The sequence below is a fragment of the Alosa pseudoharengus genome, unplaced genomic scaffold (assembly GCF_046254945.1).
Source record: "Alosa pseudoharengus isolate Yale_2024_CS ecotype anadromous, Long Island Sound unplaced genomic scaffold, YU_APseudo_1.1 YU_APseudo_1.1_scf_1, whole genome shotgun sequence".
Taxonomy (NCBI): domain Eukaryota; kingdom Metazoa; phylum Chordata; class Actinopteri; order Clupeiformes; family Clupeidae; genus Alosa; species Alosa pseudoharengus.
In genome coordinates, this window is record NW_027468564.1 from 11,999,291 (window position 1) to 12,023,930 (window position 24,640).

At 41.7% G+C, this 24,640-nt stretch overlaps 1 protein-coding gene across 8 annotated transcripts in view; it reads right to left on the minus strand.

Annotated features, from left to right (window-relative positions):
• Positions 1-24,640, minus strand: part of LOC143136317 (NACHT, LRR and PYD domains-containing protein 3-like) — a 286,890-nt gene that overhangs the window by 18,189 nt on the left and 244,061 nt on the right. For all 8 annotated transcript variants that reach the window (XM_076297033.1, XM_076296993.1, XM_076296976.1 and 5 more), the window contains one exon: positions 4,766-4,936. In XM_076297033.1, the coding sequence (XP_076153148.1) occupies positions 4,766-4,936 (171 nt within the window). The remainder of the gene's footprint in view (positions 1-4,765; positions 4,937-24,640) is intronic.

The window sequence follows — 24,640 nt, forward strand, 5'->3', positions numbered from 1 at the left end:
GATAGTGTGGAATGTTCAAGTAATAACACAATCCAATGTGTGTCTCAATTGTCCCCCGCTGACCACCTCACACATTTCTAGATTTTGCAACTTACATGACACAATGCCATAAAATGCCAGTTTTTAGGACACAGAATAATGTTTGTAATGATACCAGTTAGGCCTACGTTCAACAGTAACATAAGTGTAATGAGCTATTGTCGAAGGTGCATGATGAAGTGAAATTTTTACTTTGGAAAACAAACATTTGCCGATATCATTGGATAGGGGATAGGCCTACTTGTTTATTTTTTACGTAGCCTACAATGGCCAGTTCAGACAAAGCCGAAATTACTCATTTTGAAACATTTGTATGGTTATATTGCTTGACTTAAATCCCAGAGAGTAGGCTACCGCACCCCACAGTGATGGGCCTAGCGGTCTTACGCGTTCAGTGTGGGGTATAAACAAGCTGAGAATTTAGCGGTGTCACGTCTGCCTGTCACAGACGTGGGGAGCTGAAGCTTGGGATACAGTTACTACAGTAACAGTATTTTATTTTACTTCTTATGGAATATTTTTTTTTCACTTTTATAAAGGCTTTGTTTGAATGCTGTTGGAACAAATAGTAGTTGATTATAAAGGCAACTTTCTGTTGCAATATTCTGTGTGTTCTGGACTGCAGGTAACTTGTTAAGCCAGTGGTTCTCAAACTTTTTCTTTAATTCCCCACTTTGATCAAGGGGGCATTGACTGATGATAGTGGAGATAATGTGTTATCCCGAGGCCTTTGCAAGTCAGCATCTCCGATGGTAGTCTACCCTATTAAAAATATACGTTTTCGATGTCCCAAACGGAGAGCCATACTTTATTGTTTTAACGATCTCTATGCTACTCACCAAAATGTGCATGGGAACATGATGAAGTATCCAACTGTCGTGTGTTAAATTATTGTGATTACGAGCCAGTGGTTTTCAAACATTATGCGTGACTCGGACATCTAACGAAATGCAACAGACTCATATCGTCCTCGCATTCGCAAAATGAGGACATACAGACTGCTCAGATAACAGGTGTACCTCCAGTTATGCACGGTTTTAGTCAAGTCATTTAAATGTGCTGGTGAAACAGTTGTGTACTCTATTGTTATTTATCCCCTATTCACCCACGCCGTCAATTCTGTGGCGCAGTGCGTTAATGCCGGCTGATGACAGCCGTTGTTACGCAGCAGTTATCAGTCCCCTGTCCAAGAGTTCGAATCTGGGTTAAGCGTAGTTAGCTTTTGGGAAACGCACCCCTGATGTCTGATGTGTGATCAGTGGAATATGGGAAGGGAAGTGGCAGTGTTTTTCAGCCAAATATGAATGTAATTCTGCGGCATAAAGCAGATGTATTTGTTTATTGTACAGAAAAATAAAAATGACATGTCAAGCAGTCAATTGACTACATTGCAGTCAAGAAGTAGGGCAAATAAATTTACGAAACCAAAACGTGGGTCATAGTTGTCTAAGCCTCTATTGCGTAGCCTGTTAAAAATGTCGCCAGATAGTATTAAATCGGCAACAACATGGTTTACTGCAGAAGCCTACCCAAGGCTACAGATTAATTCTGAACAGTTATATCTCTACTGGCTCAATTATCACACCACTGTTTTGATTTGCGTAGTTGCGTTACCCCCAACACTGACAATAATGTAGATAGCAAATTTCGATTTTCGTTACCACTGTGTAGTCAAGCCTTAAGGCGAGACACTACAGGTGAATAGGGTAACATTTCTAACAAGCAGATATCACTATGAAACTTCCCCAGTTGATTACTTACATTAATATGAGAAAAAAATGTATTACAAGTTTGCTGTAATTTAATGTTTACATATGCAAATTAGGCATTATCTAATTAAATATGCGCTAATTTGCATACATTTTAAGGCACGAAACCTGAGCATTGGATACAGCCAGGTTAAAAATTATGTTTTCATTGTGTTCAGATATTAGATGGGAAAACATTTACAGAGGGATTTATGAATATCTACTTTTGTTATCCTGTAAATCAGAAAATTATGTCACTAGCCCTAAAAAATCGCTTTTTTCCATGTTTTTAGGCATAAAATGTCATGTAAGTCAGGCTAGGAATAATATATCAACAAACCCCTCTGTAGAAATCTTCGACATATAGTTAGGCATAAGTCTAGAAAGTTTGGTGTATGTACGTGCTTCTGAAGTGGAGTTTCCGTGCTCAGAGTGTGAGCGGAAACTCATTTTGAGAAAACAGCCTTGAAAGACAGCCAATGAGATTCCGTTCTCAGCCTAGACTCGCCTTTGAACTTTTGCGATTGGTTGCTGATACAAAGGAAGTGTCCATATATGGATCACATAGCATGATACAGAAAAAACAGAGCTTTCCAATGGTAGTACACATGTTATGTTTTGGACCACGGTCGCGGGAGTGCATGCAAGGTTAGAATGCTAACTTTTGCTGAATTTAGGAGAAATATACAGGCGCGAGTAGACACAATATAATGAAATAAAAACCTAAATGTGTAAATCTGACTTTTTTGTTGTAGTAGTGTGATAGAATACATGCTAAGGTAACATACTAGCTCAAAATCTCGAAATTGACCAGTGCATGAAAAAACGATGTTTTCACCTGCCGTGTCTCGCCTTAAGCCATACCCAAGTAGCCTAAATCGAGGTAATGTTTAATTATGCATGATTTATTTTGTTATTGAATTCGTAGGCTGGGATTACTCTCAGCAACAATTATGTTTAATCGTAGCCTCCTGCTTTTTCAGAAGCGGCGGCAGGCAGAGCGATGTACAGTGGCAGAGCGACGCACAGTGGCTGAACGTGGTACTAAAGCTTCACGCAGCTTCACGCCTCGTAATGCGCGACTGAAGTGGTCATTTGAAAGCGATGCCCACTGTATTTGTAAAAAGCATAGCTGGTATGATATAGAATATTATCGGAATATAGAATCAATATGAACATTTTCTCCAAAAATATAGATAGGGATGTAGTTCAGTAAGTAAGAGGTCACTTTATGATGCTGGAGACCAGGGTTTGATTCCTGCTCGCTGCAGCGATTTTGAAGGTGCATTTATCACAGCTAAACCAAGCTAGATAGATAGATACAGTAGATATATAGGAGATAGAAGGTCGGGCTTCATGGTCCTCGCTTTAGATCGGGGGGCTGCACAATTTACTACAAATAGGTAAGAAAGATCTTATACTGTAAGCGTTATCCACCTCTTATACACCATTAACAAGAATTAACAAGCTGATTGTTAACATGTACAACTGTTAACAAATATGCTTGTAAGTAACTGAAAAGGCTGCTTATTAACACTTACAAGCTGCATGTTAACAGTTAGTTAATGTTATTATGACCGCCGCGCAGCGAAGCGGCGGTCATATAGGTTTAGTCAGATTTTGTTTATTTTTTTATTTTTCTTTTTTTTTCTTCTTTTTTTTCTTTTTCGCATGTCCAAATTTCCGTCAATGATTCCCGGGACACTGAAAGACCAGGGTAGACGAAACTTGGTGGGCATGTAACCCCATATGGATAGCATGGAACCATCGTTTTTCGTTTTGATCTGTAGCCCCCCCGCTGGACTGCACCTCCCGAAAGGAGGGTAGGGCAGACACAGTTTTCTGTGAATATCTCGAGAACCGTAAGGTTTAGGAGGACCATTTTTTTTTGTATGTTGATCTCAAGGGGTCATGTCAACCCATTCCATAACCACTCATTTCATGTATAGCGCCACCTAGTTAAACACAGAAAAGTAAAAATTAGGTGTTGTAATTGCAGGTATCTGTGACCTAACATAGTCAAAACTGCACGAAATTGGAAGTGTAGGATCATTATGATACCCTCTGAATGCACGCCAAGTTTTGTGAACTTTTGTTCATGGGGGGCTTTACAATAAAATAATTTATGTGTACATTTAGTGACCGTACACCAACAAGGATTCCCGGGACACTAAAAGACCGGGGTACACGAAACTTGGTGGGCATGTAACCCCACATGGATAGCATGGAACCGTCGTTTTTCGTTTTGATCTGTAGCCCCCCCCGCTGTACTGGACCCCCGAAAGCAGGGTAGGGCAGACACAGTTTTCTGTGAATATCTTGAGAACCGTAGGGCCTAGAATTACCAATTTTTTCCGTATGTTTGCCTCCAGGGGTCATGTTAACCCATTCCATGTGCACACATGTGCATAAACAGATACACACGCATACACATACACACACACACACACACACATAAACATAAACGTGTACACGCACACATGCACACAATTCAAGAATTTCTCAGAATTATGAACAGGCAAGATGGGGGTGGAGTTGTTTAAAATGAATTTTACATGTGAAATCTATGAACTAATCATGTTTTGGTACTTGTTGTCTAGCAGATACCAGTGAGAATTGAGTGAGACAGTTAGAATCATATAGGCCTTTCAGCGTGATTTATTTTTGTGGAAAAAATGTGCCGGACTGGGCGGCGGTCATATTTTGTACCGCTCTGCGGTACATCTAGTTAAAGGATAACAATAGTTAACTCACTTTTAGTAATGAATTGTTAACTGCTTATTATGCACTGTTAATACCTAATAAGCACATGTTATTCTAAAGTGTTACCGTTCCCTCTTTAAGGAACTTTGAGCTTTAAACCAATTTCCAATTTATGCGACGGTTTTCCTCGGGGAACCCGTAACACCCACACCCACACACAAATTAAACAAACAAGTAAAAAAAATATATCAGGAAATGCATGGCCTTACACCAACCTTAATGTCTGCAGTTTACAGTGGGGGCTAGACAGTCCCTTAGAGAGAAACTGAACTCCAGAATCATCCAGGTCAATTTGACTCATGTCTAGCTCTATCAGAGAGTTTGGTGACTGTAGAACAGTAGCCACACTTTCGAAGGACTTCTCTGTAAGGGTGCATTCAACAAGCCTGTAAAACAACATGACAAATGATCAAATATTATAGACATGGATAAATGGAAGGGACACTATTTACAATAAGTCAGCAAAACCAAGATACATTATTTGACTATAATGACAGTACAAGGTGTAGTAAAAGATGTTTACTTGATGCTGCATTTAAATTTCCTGAGACATATTAATGATTCATATGTTACAAGTAGGCAAGTAGTCCTATTCTTGAATTTATGCAGTTTTTATGCTTTCATGTTAAAGAATGCATGACAAATCTTAACTTTCCTGATGATAGAGCATGTTAAACATCATAATTCGTAATTCATAGTCAAGATAACTAGTTCTGAAAATCATGAGTTGTATACTACTCATGCTGTTTTAGAACTAGATAAATTTTGACCTCCCTCTGACCATCGCCACGGTCTACACCAGGGGTCTCAAACTCAAATGAGCTGGGGGCCACTTCTGCCAACGTCATCTGATTGGAGGGCCACGTCAGTATTAAAGAATAATACAAAAAAAAGAACTGCTATTTCTAAAAATGCAGTTTTTATATTTTACGTGTTTCTCGCGTGTAACAAGTATTTTCTGAAAACGTTGTGCAGCAAATTTGGGCTTGAATTGAACCTCTGGATGTCTAGCAACTAGTGGAGGAGAGTACAAATAGGATTTGTCACTGTACTTGGACCTATCGTCTATTTTAACCCTTAGAACCCTAAGATGTTTTTAGCTATTTTCACTACCTTTATTCATTTAGGATTTAAGGATTTATTCTGGTCATTGTAAGTGCCACACACACACATATTACATATTGTTTTTTTTCAGCAGAGTCTAGGCTATCCAGATCTGCCATTTCATGTATTAGTACTAGCATTGATTTTATTTTGATTTTTAAAGAATTAAAATATAAAAAGCATGTTATAAAAATTCTTATATTTTGACATGTTTCTCATCATAGCTCTACATGAATTTCATGTGTGTGTAGAGCAGACTGTCCTGAATCTGGCAATATAATTGCCATGTTGGAGTGATACTCTGGGGCTGAGCAATTTACAGAAATATGTGGTGTGTGATTTACAGAAATAAATGCCATTTTTTATTTAGTGATGAAAAATGACCTTTTCTGTGCTCCATATCTGTGACACGAACTGATCTGACCTGACCGGAGTTTGCGTGTTAGCCTGCGTGTGCCTATGGTGTATGCACTCATAATGATTCTCAACTTTTTACTGCATTGCCATGAACAAAGTAAAGGCAAAAAAGGTGTTTCTTTGTTGAACAAATTGGGATGCAATGTGAGCCTTGAACTGGATTCCATGCAGGAATTTGCTAGGATCTCAAAACCGGATTATAAACATGCTCTGCCATAGAGAAACACACGATAGCGTTGGATTATAAACATGCTTTGCCACAAAAACAGACAAAAACGTGGGGTAAGTCCAGCTATATGAAGTTATTATTTTGCTGTCACTTCATCTGTTTTATAACCCAGAAGGATGTACTTGGTATCAAATGATAGCTCTGTGTCTCCTCTTTCCTCTGACATGCGTGGCATATTTATCCAATCACGGGTCCGCAAGTGATTCAAACGAGAGTAATGGGTGCGCAGGTGAACGCAGAAAAGTATAGACTATAAATATGATGCAATTAGATTTAATTTCATGATTTTTTTAAATTTTCATACTTGATAGTACAGCCAAGTGTTTAGTCTCGTTGGAAAGCCCCACTTCTGCTCTGTCATGCAATAAAGGTTTCATCTCGCTGTGACGAACAGTTCCAGAGCAATGTAACATAGAAATAAGAGTGTGTTTTTTGACGCACTTTGCGCCAATCGGGTTCTAAGGGTTAACCCTCTAACCGCCCATGTCGCAATATTGCGACAAGCGTCATTACTGAATAAAACAGACGATAGACGCGAGTACAGTGTAAAATCTCATTTGTACTCTTGACCACTAGTTGGCAGACACCCAGAGCTTCGATTCAAGCTCAACCTTTTTTTTCAAAGTTTTCAGGAAGCTCGCGAAAACACGCGAGAAACACGCGAAGAAGACGTGCATTTCCTCCATAACGCGGAAGCGATGCGGGCCATAGTTTTGCACAAATTGAAGCAGAAATACACCAAATGTTGAAAAAAAAATTCACGTGTGATGAAGTCTTGGATCTGTTATTCACCTATTCTGATTCTGAAGGAGAATATGTGCCTTTTGGAGAATATGATCGAACGTCTATTGACTGATAGTCATGGTGCGTCTGTGAATGGAGGTACGTCTTTGCGACAGTGTCCACTAAGCATACCATGCTTATTTCGACCCTTTGCCCAACATAGCTGGAGGTGCCAGTGGCAATAGTGATGATGGTGTCCGTAATGGACGTGGTATAGACAGCAGGGGTTGTAAAAATAGGGCTCTGAAGAACTAAAAGTCACCCGCGATATGGAACTGATTTGACCAGGCTACTTTATTGTATAGTAGCATAGGGTTTGTGATTATAGTAATAGTTTACTATTGTTGGTTTACATGTGACTGTATTCCTGTTCATTTGTTATGTCGGTGAAATGACAAAAAAAGAAAGTATAACTGCTCAAATATGTTCAACATCAAACATCTAGTATTTACTGAAATGTACATAATTCACGGTGGTTACCATCCAGTGACGTCATAATATGCAAATTAGATGAGTAAATTTACCCCCTTCATAAACTTCTGTTCATACTAAATGATTTTCACATTTACAGTAGGACTTTATCTCTGACCACTTGCAAGCCATGGCCTTTTGAAATTTTGATGTACAAATCCAATTTATTCTTTTTAAAGGGTTAATCTATGTTGTTGTTTGTCGCAATTAAAAATATCCTCAAGGGCCGAATTACATTATTATTTTGACATACGTCGCGGGCCAGAATTGGGCCGGGCGTGGGCCGGTAGTTTGAGACCCCTAGTCTACACAGTGAATGATGCCATCCTTCTACCTATTCTTGAGACCATTATATCAACTGTCATGTGACTGAGCTGGAGGCTGTCCTGCAGCAATATAGTGCATCCAGGGACCCTGTGCATCTAGATTTCTAGGCTAAGTGTAGCCTGCTTAATTGTGACACCTCTTGGGTTTCTCTCTGCGCTTTTTATTTGTAAAAGCTGCGTGAGTGATATTGCTTTGTTTGTAGCAGGGTAGCTTGTACTTTCCCTGTTTCCCTCTGGCAGCTGCCGGATTGGAGGTGGGCACGTTGATGAAGGGGGCGGCCCCTACATTGAATATATTTATATGTATCATCTGACTTCCGTTTTCCCATTGTCGCTGGAGGAGCTAGCTTCTGTGTTTGGGTGGCTTGCAGACAGTTTGGTTTGGCCTTGCTGGAGCTAGGTTTACTGCTTGGATCTCTTGCATTGTTCTACTACAAGAGCGCATCTTCGCTTGGCAGTGGACTGTTTGAAGCTTCCAGGTATGTAGCCTACTCTTAATTTCAGTTTCTATCTAGGTATTAATTAATTCTCCTCTGTGCTTCCAGACAGTCAAGTTTAATTGAAGCCTGTGCGGTGCTCCAGATTGTGGCTGCACATAGGCCTCGCTGCTGCTGCTTTGTTTCTACCTCACTTCTACCGTAGGCTAACCTTTGCTGTCCAGTCAGGTAGCTTCCCCCCCGGCCGTGCCACCTGGGAAGCCGCTTGCCGTATACTGTCTATCCTGTGTATTGTTATTGCATGTACGGTCTGTTGTTCTAACGTGTCTAAATTATACTCGGCTGGACTGTACTCCCCTTTGCCACCACCGGCTGTTGCTATATGGTTTAGGCCTACTTCTGTGTCCGTTGTCTTCACACTGTGTACTGTTTTTGTTTGTTTATTTTCTTTTTTTTCCATTTCACTCTCCTAACTAGCAAGAGTTGACTGCATGTGTTTGTGTGTGTGTTTGTGGCTGTGGTTGGGGTGCATGTGCTTGTGAGTGTGTGTCTGAGGTTGAGGTGCGTGTGCTTGTGTGTGTGTGTCTGCGGTTGAGGTGCATGTGCTTGCGTGTGTGTGTTTGCGGTTGGGGGCATGTGGATGAGTGTGTGCGTGGGCCTTTGTATCTTGTGATTGTGTGTATTTTACAGTGAACCATTGGGGCAGACTGCAGGGGCCTCCCGCCTAGCACTAAGTTGAAGTCCCAGGGCTCTGTGTGTATAAAACATAAGTGTCCTACACATTATTGTATTTATGTCCAGCTAGCCACTTTGTGACCTCCCTGACCTCACTAACCATTGTAGCCCTTCGCTTTCTCTCTCTCTCTCTGTGTGTGTGGAAGACAGGAGCTGTTTGACTTAGAGCAGTGGGTCGGTGGTGGAGCCCTTCCCACACTGGTCCTGCTGTGGTAAGCTACAGCCCTGTCCCCCCCACACTATCCATCTGAGTAGTCTCCCCGGGCCCTGCGCCCCCATGGTCCATACATAAATGCTCATACCTGCTTGTGTTTTAAGGAGTGATCACTCTGTTGGTACCTTATCAACCTCTTAATAAAAGTCTTTGTATTTTTTTGTAAATCACGTCTTCAGTCTCTTGATGTATGTGTAACGGAGTTAAAAAAATAAAACTTTATTTCATATTTTATTTGCAATAGCTTCATGAACCTTCACCAAATCCTGATTTATTTTTGTTTCCCTGTATTAGTTTTAGAGCATGTTAACCTGTACTGCCCCTTTAAGAGACTAAGTTTCGTTTTGTTGGCATCCCCGGTTTTTCCTCAGTCTGCGGTTGCTGATCTGAGGAAAGGTATACTTGTTGTTAGCCGCATTATGAACATTTGTTTTCAGTCTATAAAATCCATATATATGCATTATAATGCAGTCATAAGGGTGTAGGTGATGTTAGTGAATAATGCATAAGGCTCTGTTCTCAGTCATATATCCCCCTGGCAGTACTTCCTACATTTCCCATGACCACTGTGCCGTAGTGCTACATGATGACGTTTCATACGCCCATTGGCTGCGTGCAGTTTGCAGTGAAACCAGCGCAAGAGACCATGGACACCAACGGATGAACAGAGCCAGAGCAGGGAGCATAGACTGAAAGAGGAGGGAGTTAGCTAGTAAAGTTAAAAGTATAACACATGTACATAACACAAATGCATAACGCGTTACGAAATATTAACGCAATTAATGCATTGTGTTTACCTATTTCTTTTGTGGGGGGCTGATGTCATGTAATGGAGGCCGCAAAACCTTTATCAGCAAGATCTTTTATTTTATTGTCTATGGAGTAGGCTGAAGATGGAACGTGAAGAGATTGTAGGCGAAAATTTCAGTTTTAAAAAGTTGCCAACTTGAACGTAGGCCCTATGCTACTCCATTTAATTGAGAATGCGTCTGAGCGCGCATGAGAGGGAGATAAAACCAGTGGCAGGTTCCTGCTGGCTTGTCATTGTTGATGAAAATCTCCTTTTTATTAAGTTAAGATTAAACCACATGCCGCAGTGGTTGAGACAGACTTATGGGGGCGAGAAGAAGAATGAAGCAGGGGATGAGGATATTGACAGAGAGAGAGATAGATAGATAGATAGATAGATAGATAGATAGAGATCCCATAGATGAAATGAAGTGTGAAGTGCACTTTCTGTGTACTTCAGGATGCGATTTGTGAAAAAACCAGAGGGGGGGATGATTTCGAATAAGTTTGTAACTTCAAAAAAAATGAACGAACGATTCAAAGCCTAGTAATTTCATGGCTAACAATAGTCATATTAATTTTGCCACCTTTGTAACATTTACCTTTAGTTTAGTTTTAGTTTACCGTAGCTATGACTTTAAACAGAGTGTGCTCTTTTGGTAATCAGCTCCTCTAACCACAGACACATTTTGTAATCGCTGCATAGGCTATGTGCATTCACTCTCTTGCAGATTTGTTCTCCGTAGGCAAGTGCGTAATTGCAAAAGTTGTAAAAATAAATTATTGTACAGAAAATAACATACTGTCAGTTAGGCTACAGTGCAGTGAAGAGTTTTGAGAGTGAAGTTATGATAGGGCAACTTGGAGTTTTATGAAAATAATTTACGAACCATGGTGACCATGAAGCCTATATTTCTTGCACCTGTTAAAAGTAAACACCCGCTAGTTTAATAAATAGCCACCAACATTCGTTTTTGCAGTAGGCTACAGATTATAGGCTATAAGTTATTTGTCCACTAGACCTACTGGCTGATTTATCAAATGAGTGGTTTCTTGTTCGTCCTCCGTAAAGTCCGGTAGAGAGCCATTGAATAAGCGATGCCAAGCAATTTCTAATATGTTTTGTGACATTCAGCAGTCAAGCAAGTCAAGTCAAGTCAAGTCATAGCTTGGGTCAAGGAAGTCAAGTCAAGTCATAGCCAAATCATACAAATTCATGATGTTTTCATTTTCAAATAAGCTACAATAGGCTAGTTATGAACTGCTGGAGTTTTATTTGTAACAAACAAATAGACATTGCATTCATTCAAGCCACATACATCTGAACGGTTTATAGAATAAGATGAAATGTATATGAATAAAAATAAATGTATTTCAAGTAGACCTATTATAAAATAGCCTATTATTGTTTCAATATGCCTCAAATATTAGGTAAGCTACATCAAATCATGAAAATATATTCAAACAGTTCAAGTTACACCTGTTCTGACCTGTCACATCTTCAGGGACCCAATAATGTTGAAAAAGTTAACTAATCAATCAATCAAACGCTGCCGCCGACGTCACTGCTTTGACAAGCACGACAGCGCAATGGATTTTATGAGGGTTTAGGACCGTCAATGCTATATGATATTATACATAAGCCTAACATGTGAAGTAAGCTACTTTTCTATGCTGATTGCTGGCAGTTAGCTAGGCCTACATACTGTTGTTACTAGTACTAGGCTGTAACGTATGGAACAGGGACGTGTTTAAGAGGGAGGGAGAAAGAGAGGCACTTACTTTAGGCAACATTTTCGCTAGCGTATCAAGATTAAACGTAGACAAGAAAATGTTTCACTTTGCACATTTTAACCTAATATGGTGTTAACTAAAAAGCATAATGCAAAGCCAACTCTTAACATGCCTAATTTGACATTAGGTTTCTAACATGACTAATTTCTGACAGATGAAAATCAACGTGGTGGTGGTTATGTCGCTAATTTGCGCACTTGCAGACTGCTGTTCATTTCTCATTTGAGTTGTCAGATACATCATCTGTGAAGCCAAACATTATTATGTTTTGGTATAAACGTAGAGCCTTCCATATTTGCAAATTAGCCTACCTCAGTCTGTCTCATTTGATCTGACACTTGCTGTTAGTCTGTCGCGTCACTTGGTAACAATGACAGGTTCGCTCACGTGATGCATGCAACAGCACCTAAGCAGATTTTCTAAAATCGTAAAGTAAACAACTTAATATCTATGGAAAAAAAAGTCAAGTCATTTCAAGTAATTTGTCTCAAGTCAAAGTCAAGTCTCAAGTCATAGCAAGTCAAAGTCAAGTCAAGTCTTTTATACATGTTGATCAAGCAAGTCTCAAGTCCTAAAAAATGTGACTCGAGTCTGACTCGAGTCAAGTCATGTGACTCGAGTCCCCCATGTCTGCGATATGCTGCACTGTATCCATTTCGTTTTCTTTCATCTGTCCAGCTAACTTTTCCATTGAAACTAGCCATTTATGATTGGTTACACAGTCGACATTCTGACATGTCCTGCATGATCAAGGCCAGAGTTAGTGAGCGGAGTGGAGTGTGTGAGCGAGGAGCGGAGCTGATGGAATTTTGTTGGAGCGAGGAACGCTTTTGAATTTAGAAGCCGGAGTGGCTGCTCTGTTCCGCTCCAATTTCACTCCGATACAGATCACACCACGAGTCTGAGGCATGCCCAAATCCACCCAGAATTCCTAATAAAACAGAGACTGTTACATTTCCAAAGATTGGCCATTGTAAGTTTGTTGATGGGGATGGAGTTTGCTATATATTTTAGAAAGGAAACTGATAAGTCATACAAGTGTACTATTCCTACAAAACAACTAGATAGGCTACTAACAATGTAGAGCAAGAACAACCATGTGATGACACCGTTTCAGTGAGTAAAGATTCATTTTGGAATCTAAGAAGACACATTTTGTGTAAACATGAGTGTGTACTACAGAGAGCAAAGAAAAACGTGAGCAATTTGAATATGCTTCATATCAAATAGAAGGAAATTAATTCCACTGATCCCTTTGGGCTTATGTGTATTGATGTTGCCAAGCTTGTTCATTGTTGCACTATCGGTGTTGCACTATCTTTTAAAATAAATGTTCTATGAGTGAAATATATTGCTGTTGCTCTTACAGTGGTCAGTGCTTCAACTTGGCCAGCTTCACTCGCGGTCCGCGCGTGGGATCACGCGGTATAACGCGACTTTAATTTGTATTTTCCCAGTGAGACGCTGCAACAACCCAAACAATCGGTAGATGGCTCAAGTGAGCAGGGTGTCTCGTAAAAAGAAATGGAGCCCTGAAAACCCTACACAGACTTCACTACAGACTTTAGCAGACTGGTTTAGAAATGATTTAATAGCCAGAAATATGCCTGCCCTGCCCTAATAAAGAAATATTGGTTAACTGCGAGTGAATCCCGTTTGCAGCTGTAGAAGAAACACAGGACAAATTAAACATTCTGGTTTTCTCCGAGTGCAACAATGATAGGCAGACATCTGGACAAAATATTGAGCATATTAACCTCCGTTGCTCAGCCAAATGCCTTCCTGTTACGTCCTGTTATCACGGAGTTACAGGCGATAAACGATTTTTGATGGTCACAAGTTTACTTCATCGGTTTATTTTTTTATTATTATGTTTTTCATTTAAATGTTTGACTTCGTGCTTATTCAGTAGAGTATATTTAGTGCTCTTCCCAATCTCAGACGTTCACATTGCATGTTTGTTTGTAATGGATGCAACCGCGAGATAGGCTACGCGTTTGACCAGTTGTTAACAGACATGAACCAAGACATATAGCCCAGCAGCAATCTAGGGACTGTTTGTTATTTATTGAAGGGGCCACCGGAGGAATTTTGAGTGCTTCAGTCAAAAGTTGCATGACCCTCCCTTGCCTGCTAGAAATTGTTCAATGACCCTCCGACAGAATTGTTAAAAAAGACATGACCCTCCCCTGCCAATTGTCGATGTCTTCCACCCGCGCTGCTTTGCGCCACAGCCACACACTGTGATAATGTTCTTAAATCAATCTTTCCTGTGAGCTTGCATGCTACCAGTCCTTCCTTTTCAAATGTGTTGCGCCTGTTTTGCACAATTTCACAAATAATGTGTGATTAATAATATGACAAATAATCCCTGTGCACGGGGACCGAAACAATGCATGCCAACTTTTTCCGTGTTTCTCATTTTAACTTCCCCCCGCGTCTTGCCGTTTTAATGTTTTTCCGTAGAATATCCCATATTTTAATACTCTCATAACAGCCCTGCCATCGGGCCTGTCTCTGTGTTGCCCTGTTGCTACCCCTTGCCCTTCCAATGAAACAAATGTCTTCAAATCATCTTTTTCCTTGCTTGAAGGCGAACTTAGTGTGATGTTAACCTATTTAAGTTTAACGGCGTGATTGTCGTGAGAGCATGATTCATTGGCGCTTGCATGTTCGGCCTTATGTCTACGTGCGCACCTGAGGCTACTCAGCTACTAGAGAAAGAATTTCCCCTGTTTGTATGTTCACTCCAAGTTGGCCTACCATAACTTACCAAACTCTGCGCTGTAGCCCCTAACTGGCTATTTATATTTTTCTGTGAAATAAGCAAATGTATTTGTTCAACTTTATGAAGCAGAATTATGCACTATAGGCTACTTGGAACATAACACATTTGACAAAGGACAGATGTATGTTATAGTGACAAAATATTAACTTTCAGTGTTTTACGATGTCTTTGTCATGGGGAAGTTTTTTTCCCCATGCATTTATTCTAGGCTACTGTCAGTGACTGCCGTGAGAGAAGCGGGTTCTGTGTTTCGTTCATGTCAGTGACTGACGCGAGAGAAGCGGGGTCTGTGTTGCGTTGCGTTAATTTATTTTCAATTGGGCATGCCGTGCCGTGTCGTCCACAGCTCAGTTCTGACAAAGCCGAATTTACTCCTTTTGAAACAATGAGTGCGCGCGTTTGTATGGTTATATTGCTTGACAGGGGGGATCCCAAGCAGCTTTCAGCCATAAGGCTACTTTGAGAACATTTCCTAATTCACCCGACACTAATATTCAAAATGTTGAAAACTATTTCGGCATAGCCTATTAACTGACCACCCAATTCACGTTGACTGGGGGGCAGGGGGGCCCATCAGACATTTGTGCCCAGTTAATACGGCCCTGCCCCCAACAAATCACACCTTCCCACCAGCTGTGACAGCTTAAAAGAAGTCAAGAGGACTCCTAACTCACAGACCTATTCACAAACCGGTTTTGTGGCATTTCGCCTGTTGCGGCTAGGAGCTTCCAATCGTGTGGAAGCAATTTTGCATTGTAGGCATAACTAACATGCAATAACGCCACCAACAACAACCAAAACTAGGCTACTCATTGTCAACATGTAAATAAAATCTAACATTATTGTGAATCAAATTAAAATGTTCTCTTTTGCAAACGTAGGCATAGGCATAGTAACAGATTAATTTAATAATGTTACAAAGATACTACATCAATCCAGTATGTTTCATTAGGCTACTAGGCTATATAGGGACTATGTCTACTTGTTTATTTTTTACGTAGCCTACAATGGCCAGTTCAGACAAAGCCGAAATTACTAATTTTGAAACATTTGTATGGTTATATTGCTTGACTTAAATCCCAGAGAGTAGGCTAGGCTACCGCACCCCACAGTGATGGGCCTAGCGGTCTTACGCGTTCAGTATGGTGTATAAACAAGCTGAGAATTTAGCGGTCACATCTGCCCGTCACAGACTGAAGCTGAAGCTTGGGATACAGTTACTACCAGAGCCGGACAGTAACAGAGTACATTTACTTGAGTACAGTACTTGAGTACAATTTTGAGGGATCTGTACTTTACTCGAGTTTCATTTTTGGGGAGTACTCATGACTTTACTCAAGTACATTTGAAAGGAAAATATTGTACTCTTTACTCCACTACATTTCTATCCATAACCGTGAGTACCCGTTACTTCTTCTTCTAAAAAAAGAAAAATCTCGGAAACCCTCAATTTTTTGTTTCCCTCTCAAACGTGATTGGATTGTGCAGGCGCCACTGATTGGGACAGCCTATCAGCAATCACCTTCAGCTTTCCACCAAAGTCAACTCCATGGTCAGATTTAGATAAGAGACGAAACCATAGACGAAGCAATGGATGAAGACGCAGCAGGTCCATCCCGGGAATGTGCGAACCTGTGGCCCCACCTCACCAGACTATTTCAATTTTCTGAACAAGTTAATGATAGTTTTCACTTCAAGTGTTTCAATTACAAAATAGTATTTTGTATTTGAAACACGTATTTTATATACGTGTATTAGAAATACTGCCCATCCCTGGCAACATGGTAAAAATATGAAAATGACTTGATGTTACTTTCAATTCCTTTTGCATTCTCCAAGGTATTAACATTAACATTTTTCATAACTCCATGTAGGACGTTTCTGTACATAAATGTAAGCACTGTGGCAGTAGTAATGCAATATTTAGAAAATGTAGGCTACTCTTGATACTCAAGTACTTTTAAAAACAAGTACTTCAGTACTTTTACTTAAGTAGACATCTGACTGTTGTACTTTTACTTGTACTTGAGTAAAATTTAGCAAAGGGTATCTGTACTTTTACTCAAGTAATGAAGCTGTGTACTCTGTCCACCTCTGGTTACTACAGTAACAGTATTTTATTTTACTTCTTATGGAATATATATTTTTTTCACTTTTATAAAGGCTTTGTTTGAATGCTGTTGGAACAAATAGTAGTTGATTATAAAGGCAACTTTCTTTTGCAATATTCTGTGTGTTCTGGACTGCAGGTAACTTGTTAAGCCAGTGGTTCTCAAACTTTTTCTTTCATTCCCCACTTTGATCAAGGAGGCATTGACTGATGATAGTGGAGATAACGTGTTATCCCGAGGCCTTTGCAAGTCAGCATCTCCGACGGTAGTCTATTAAAAATATAAGTTTTCGATGTCCCAAACGGAGAGCCATACTTTATTGTTTTAACGATCTCTATGATCTATCGGAAATCGCAACATAAGCACATTGGTTTCTTTTTTTTTCTGTCTTGTTCGCGTGTTGGGTAGTGAAGCGATAATGCATTTAAAGCAGTACATCATGTGAGCCAGAGCCGATATGGCCAGAGCTGCTGCTCTGTAAAGGTATTCTGTCCCACCCAAATTTGCTGAACTACTTGCGAAGTAGCCTATTTATCACAGACATCACATGTATCACATTTTTCTCAGCTTTTAAACAATGTTAGTGGTTAGTTGTTGTGGTAAACGGTTCGCGAGAAAAGTAACTTTAATCTAATCATATTTTTTTGCGCCCGCCTCCCTACCCATTCATCTTGGTGGAATACTTCGCGAACTTTACCTCAACACATGACAACCCATATATCAGAATAAACAGCAGACCTTACCGAACACAAAGGTGTAAAGCATGCCCCTGTACAGTTAGCCATTCCAGAGTAATAGTAGAGTAGTTTTAAATTTGCAGCAATGTCTTTATGCATGTCTCCAACTTTGCGGTTCCTAATGTGTTTAAATTGTTCAGTAGGTCTACATGATTTTATAACAGGCCAAATACAAAACAAATGTTACAAATATCGCCTAGATATCTGTAAGCATTACAATCAGAGCATATACATACAGGGCAGACAGACGCTCATGAGTTCATGCTTTGTTTTATCGCTGGATTTTATGATATAAAATCATGGCAACTGATTGCATTCCAAGCTACAGTCAACTCTAGCAGGCATTGAATGACTGGAGACTTTGTGAATTTATAGATTGACATAATGTAGTGTCTCTGCTATTGCTGCTTTTGATCAGATTGATTTGCAATCTCCTGTGGTGGGCTGGACATAGCATCGAAATGCCCGCCTAGATTCCCCTTTCCGCCTTGACCCATTCACACTGGCGCCGGAACGAAAAAACTTGGCAAAATGTCTAGGGGGCTTGGTAGTAAATTTGGCGAGACACTTTGTCCCGCCGTTCCGCCTCGGTCTATAAGAGAGCCTATGTTTGTATGTAGGCAATTTATATTCACAATACTTAGGCCTACTAAAATAAATAGTATTTTATTTGTATTGGTTGTTTAGAGTAAAAGGGGCTAAAAGGGGAAAAAAATTAATATTTGGGTCGGTTCTAAATTGACAGGGTCGGTCGGGTTACGGCAAACGAAAATATGCCTGGCAGTGTTTTTTTGCGCGTCTGCAGAAGTCAGCAAAAATATGAATGTAATTCTGCGGCATAAAGCAGATGTATTTGTTTATTGTACAGAAAAATAAAAATGACATGTCAAGCAGTCAATTGACTACATTGCAGTCAAGAAGTAGGGCAAATTAATTTACGAAACCAAAACGTGGGTCATAGTTGTCTAAGCCTCTATTGCGTAGCCTGTTAAAAACGTCGCCAGATAGTATTAAATCGGCAACAACATTGTTTTCTGCAGAAGCCTACCCATGGCTACAGATTAATTCTGAACAGTTATTTCTCTACTGGCTCAATTATCACACCACTGTTTTGATTTGCGTAGCTGCATTACCCCCAACACTGACAATAATGTAGACACCAAATTTCGATTTCGATTTTCGTTACCACCGTGTAGTCAAGCCTTAAGACATACCCAAGTAGCCTAAATCGAGGTAATGTTTAATTATGCATGATTTATTTTGTTATTGAATTCGTAGGCTGGGATTACTCTCGGCAAGTCTCCTGCTTTATCAGTAGGGGCGGCAGGCAGAGCGATGTACAGTGGCAGAGCGACGCACAGTGGCTGAAAGTGGTACTAAAGCTTCACGCAGCTTCACGGCTCGTAATGCGCGAATGAAGTGGTCATTTGAAAGCGATGCCCACTGTAGTTCTTTGCGATTTAAGTTTTCTGTTTAAGGTGACAATTCGGTTTGTAGATTATTTCTCCCTGTTCTAAATTGGAGCGAAAGTGGAGCGATTTCACTGGAGCGGGAGGATTTAAGTGGAGCTGGGAAAGAAATTGAGCGATCAGACGCGAATTTGAGTGAAGGAGCGGCCGAATGAACAGCCACCAGTGATCTGTGTGAGGAGCGGGATATTCACACCGCTCAGCTCCGCTCACTAGATCAAGGCCAAATTAACCAGTCATCACACAGCGTGTTAGCAGCACGAGCGCTGACAATGACGGTGCGTTTCTTCTCATGTTGCAGCGCTTTACTTATATGAAGTTATTAATCAATATGAGGGGCAGGGGAGGATAAATGTTCTCTCCTTACCCACAACCATTAGCAAACATAGCAAAATGTCACAGAGCTATGCAGATTCTCCCCTAAAGTTGTGGTGCCGCTCCACTGGGGCACCCAGCCTCCAACAACCAACAGGGCCTGCAGAAGGTGACACCCTACAACACACACACATGGAACGACATACGCCACCACCCGCAATGCATGCGCCCGATGCTGACCAGTACTACACTCCGCTTTGACACTAGCCCAGACCCTTAACAAGGCTACCAGGCAAACAGGTTGGTGGACACCTCTGTTCCCAAACACAGTGGACATGGGCCTGTAGCTGCCCTGCCTCAACAGAGCTTCCCACAACATGGGTTTATAGGAATGCCATGACTTACCCAGTTACCACCCCCTGTCCATCCCAGCCTATTAGGCCTAGTCCCCAGGTCTATTCAAGCTATACACATCCCACCCCTGTCCCCCACATGCCCATACCAAATTTTCAGCCACCACCAGCGGCAAACTGTACAAGTAGGCCCGCTGTTGCTGGGCAGACCCCCCAAGTGCATTTTTCTGATGACCCATTTCCCAGCACTCAGGATCCAGGCTATAGCGGAGCCACGTCAGTGCCTTTATCTGTTGCCAATGGGGTACCCTATACTACCAGAGACAGCCCTCACGTAGCGTTTCCTGATCCAATTCCTGAATCACTGCATACACAGACATCAGTTCCAGGTCCCCACCTGAACAGGTATGCGGGTGTCCTTTCTCAAGCTGTCCCTCCACCCACCTCTTCCAGCCTGCATATGTACACCCACCCATATGAGGCACAATCACAGACTCCTGTTCGAGCCAGCCCAAGCCTTCCAATGACAGCCTATGGTGGTTTCATGCAAACTCATCAAGTGAAAAATGTTCAGGTCTTCACTGGAAATCCAGACTGTAAGATACTGGATTTGTGACATGCAGTACCTTCTCGAGGCGAAAGAGCTCCCCACACACCTTTGCTTTTCCACGGTACACGGTGGTGCGACACCTAAGTGTGTGAAGCCCAGTAAAGCTGATCCTTTTTTTAAGTATATTTGTTGGCCTTTTGAGTATAAGGCTGTGCCTACCTTCGTCATTCCTGATTCTGACTATCGCTCTTCAGTCCCCCTGCTGGTGGGAACCAATGTCATTCGAGCCTCCCATTGCCATCTTCAAGAAGCATATGGCCAGCAGTTTCTGCATCAGGTCAAAAAGAAACATCCTGAATGGTATACAGCTTTACTGGAAGGTGGGGAGCACTGAGCAAAGTGAAATGCATGACGTTGTAGGTCCTGCTGTTTACACCGTCCGTAAGATACATATCCCTGGTGGAAAAGAGATTTAAGAAGGATTTAAGGTGTAAAATTAAAGCTGGCTCTCGAAGGAAAACCTACACTGCCCTGATAGAAGCCCATGCCTCCTTGCAGCACCCCCAAGATCTCTTGGTCGCCAAAGTCCTTGTGGATGTAAAAAGGGGCTGCGCTCCAGTCAGGGCGTTGAATCATTCCCAACATGGCATTACAATTAAACAACAGACATGTCTGGCCAATGCTGTTCTCGTTGACAATGTGGTGGAGTTCTCTGCCAAAAAGCAGGGTGAAGCTGGGAAGAAAGAGGCATGTCTCAGTCTGGACCAAGTAATGACTAGCTGTAGTGTTGACCTAAGTGCAGCAGCAGTGGAAAACGAGAACCAGCGTGCTCTTCTCAAGGAGCTGCTGGACAAGAATGCATGTGTGTTCTCTCAGCATCCCCTGGATTATGGTTACACAACAACATACAGCATGAGATTCCTCTGGTCGACTTGAGGCCCTTTCGACTGCCAAATTGCAAGACAGCCCCTTCCCAGTGGCAAGATGTATGGTGGTTGTTGACAGAGATGGAGGCAGCAGGAGTCATCCGCCCTAGTCCGTATGCCTCTCCAGTGGTCGTTGTGACCAAGAAAGATGGGTCACTAAGACTCTGCATCGACAACAGGAAACTGAACTCCTGCAGCACCAGAGATGCGTTTCCCCTGCCGAGAATAGAGGAGGCTCTAGAAGCTTTAGGGCAAGCAAAGTACTTCTCCACCCTCAACCTTACGCCTGGTTATTGGCAGGTGGAAGTCGGGGAACATGACAAGCACAAGACAGCATTCAGCACCCCCATGGGGCTGTTTGAGTCCAACGGAATGCCTTTGGGTTGCATAATGTGCCCTCTACCTTTCAAAGGCTTATAACCTGCTGTTTTGGAGACTTGAATTTCACCCATCTCCTTATTTATCTTGAAGATATAATTATTTTCTCTAAGTCCTTTAATGAACATTTGGAAAGGCTGCAACTAGTGTTTGACAGGCTTCGGGAGCATGGCTTGAAGCTGAAGCCCTCCAAGTGCCAACTTGTGAGGAAGGAAGTGCAGTACTTAGGTCACTTGATGTCTGCAGAGGGGATCAGGACAGACTCAGAGAAGATCAACAGGGTTAAGGACTGGTTGAGGCCCACTTATCGGAAGGAATTCCTTCAGTTTTTTGGATTTGCAGGCTATTATAGGAGGTATGTGAAGGGCTACTGCGAATTTTCAAACCTGTACCAAAACACATTTTTATTCAAACAGCAAGTCTGCCTCAAAATACAACAGAGAAATCATGAACTCAAAATGTCATTGTGGAGGAAAAAAAAAACAATGACTGCGTAACAGTGCAAATCAGAGCTTTCAGAATAAGGATAATAGCCTAATGCTAATAACAAGCCTTGCCAAAATTATGGGTCATTAAGTAAGAATACAAAATAATTGTTAGATTAAGTAGATTATGTTAAAACGACATGGACATAAGGCCGAACTTCCGAAGTATTTTTTTGCACACACGCTGGCTCTGCCTGCTGCGCTGCCTGCACATTCAATGTCCTCGGCTTCGCGAAATCAGTGCATATTCGCGCCTAATTATACAACGTCAAAAAGAAACAAAGAAACAAGAAACAAAGTAGCCGGGCTGCATCCAGACACTTAGCTGCCGTCGGGGGCTTCATGCAGTCGACTCTACTTCTCTACGGACAGTTTTTAATGTTTATCAGAAAATAACTACTCAGTATTCTGATTGAGTATAATTTTCGGGACAATTAGGGCAGGATTCGGGATTCGGGACAACTGCTTGGATATCGGGACTGTCCCGAATTTTTCGGGACGTCTGGTCACCCTAGGCTCGGCGCTGTGTTGGCACAGATCCAAGTAGGAATGGAAAGAGTTATTGCATAATCCAGAAGAGGCTTGAGCCCACCTGAGACGAGGTATCCTGCACACAAGTTTGAGTTCCTCGCTCTCAAGTGGGCCACCTGCGACAAGTTCCATGACCATCTCTATGGACACAAGTGGTCTGTTTGACGGACAATAATCCCCTAAAGTATGTGATGACTACAGCCAAACTCGACGCAACTGGTCAGCGGTGGGTTTCTCATCTGTCCTTATTTGACTTCGACTTCCAGTATCGGAGGGGACAGGACGATTCCAACGCCGATGCACTCTCACGCATGTCCAATCAGGAGGTGTCGGAGGTCCTACAAACCTGCCCTCAGCAAGTCAGAGAGAGTGGACAGATGCCTCAGGGGAGAGTACGGCTGTCTGGGAGGAGTCTGAAAGTGGCCAGCTGCTGGTGACCAGCGAGCCTAATGGAGATGTGAGGATGGAGGCACTGCCTGCTATGACCACACAGGAAATTCGGGAGGACCCAGGAAACAAGGAAGACCCAGTCATTGGCCCAATCTTACACTATAGAAGCAGGAACCAAAAGCCGAGCCGCAGCGAGAGGATGGAAGTGGGCGTGAATGGGGGCCTTCTTTTAAAAGAGTGGAGGAGGTTAGTGGTGAGGAAAGGCATCATATACCGCTGTGGCATAGGGGGTTGGTTGAGCAGTTAATACTGCCTGAGAGGTTTCGTGCAGCTGTCAAAACAGCTCTCCATGACGATTCAGGGCATTTAGGATTTGAGAGAACACTGCAGATGATAAGAGACAGATTTTACTGGCCAAGAATGATTCAGGAGATTTAAAGCCTGGTGCGAACAGTGTGAGAGATGCTGCCTTAGAAAGACCCCCACAAACAATGTCAGGGCTCCCCTTGTCAGTATCCATACCAGTGCCCCCAGTGGAACTGGTTTGTGTGGACTTTTTGCCACTAGAAAAAGTCAAAAGGTGGTATAGAGAATGTGCTCATTGTTACTGACCACTTTTCTCGTTACGCACAGGCCTACCCCACCAAGGACCAAAAGGGGTGCACAGTGGCTCGGGTACTGTGGAAGAATTTCTTCTTTCAGTTTGGCTTCCCTTCCAAATTACATGCCGATCAAGGACGCAATTTTGAAAGTGCGATTGTAAAGGAATTGTGTAAGTGCATTGGCATCACTAAAACACACACAATGCCCTACCACCCCCAGGGTAACGGGACCACCGAAAGGTTCAACCGTACCCTGATGAACATGCTGGGAACACTACAGCTGCAAAGAGAGGAAGTGCTTGTGACTGTTTGTGGTGCTACCTCCACTCAAGGGACAGACACTCAAAGGAGGAACCCCAGAAGGAATCGGCATCCTCCCGTAAAACTCTCCTTCGAGTCCCATGTCATGGAGCTAGAAAATGACCAGGAAAAGATAGAAAGAGGGAGAAAGTTGTGGCTTAGGGCCAAAGCAAAAAGAGCTGCAGGACATTTGTAGAGCCACAATGATAACATCTGCACACACTCATCTGCACACACACACACACTACACACACTTTATATCACACATGCATTCACAACATGTTTATTGTTTTCATTTTCTTAGATAATGCTGTAAAGGTGTTTTTAGGTTGATCTGGGACGCCATCAATTAAAGAAGGGGTGGATGTAAGGCAGTGTTTTTGTAGTGCCACTAGGTATCACTGCAGGACCATTTATTATTTATATTTTCATTAGTTTAACTCTGATTGTTCCCTTTTGATACACCGCAGGGTTGATGCGTGTTTAGCCGATAACGCCATCTATTCTTTTGTATATGCCATCAACCTTATAGGTAAGTCACGTTATTTTCATGAGTTAATAAAATATCAAATATCTTGGGTAATACTACTTAGAATTTGTTTTGTTGAGATATTGTTTATACCTAGTTATTGAAGACTTAAATGCTGAGTCATTTTGAGAATAAGCACTTTATATTTTCGTGATAAAAACGAGTGTATTGTGGCCACTAATACAGTGATAAGCTATGTGTTACTGTGCTAGTTAGTTGGTGCATTTTGGTATGTGTTAGCACTTGAATGTAATATGTGGATTCATTAACGTTTGAATGTACAACTTAATTGCATTAGGATTTTTTCATACTGGTTATAAATTGAGT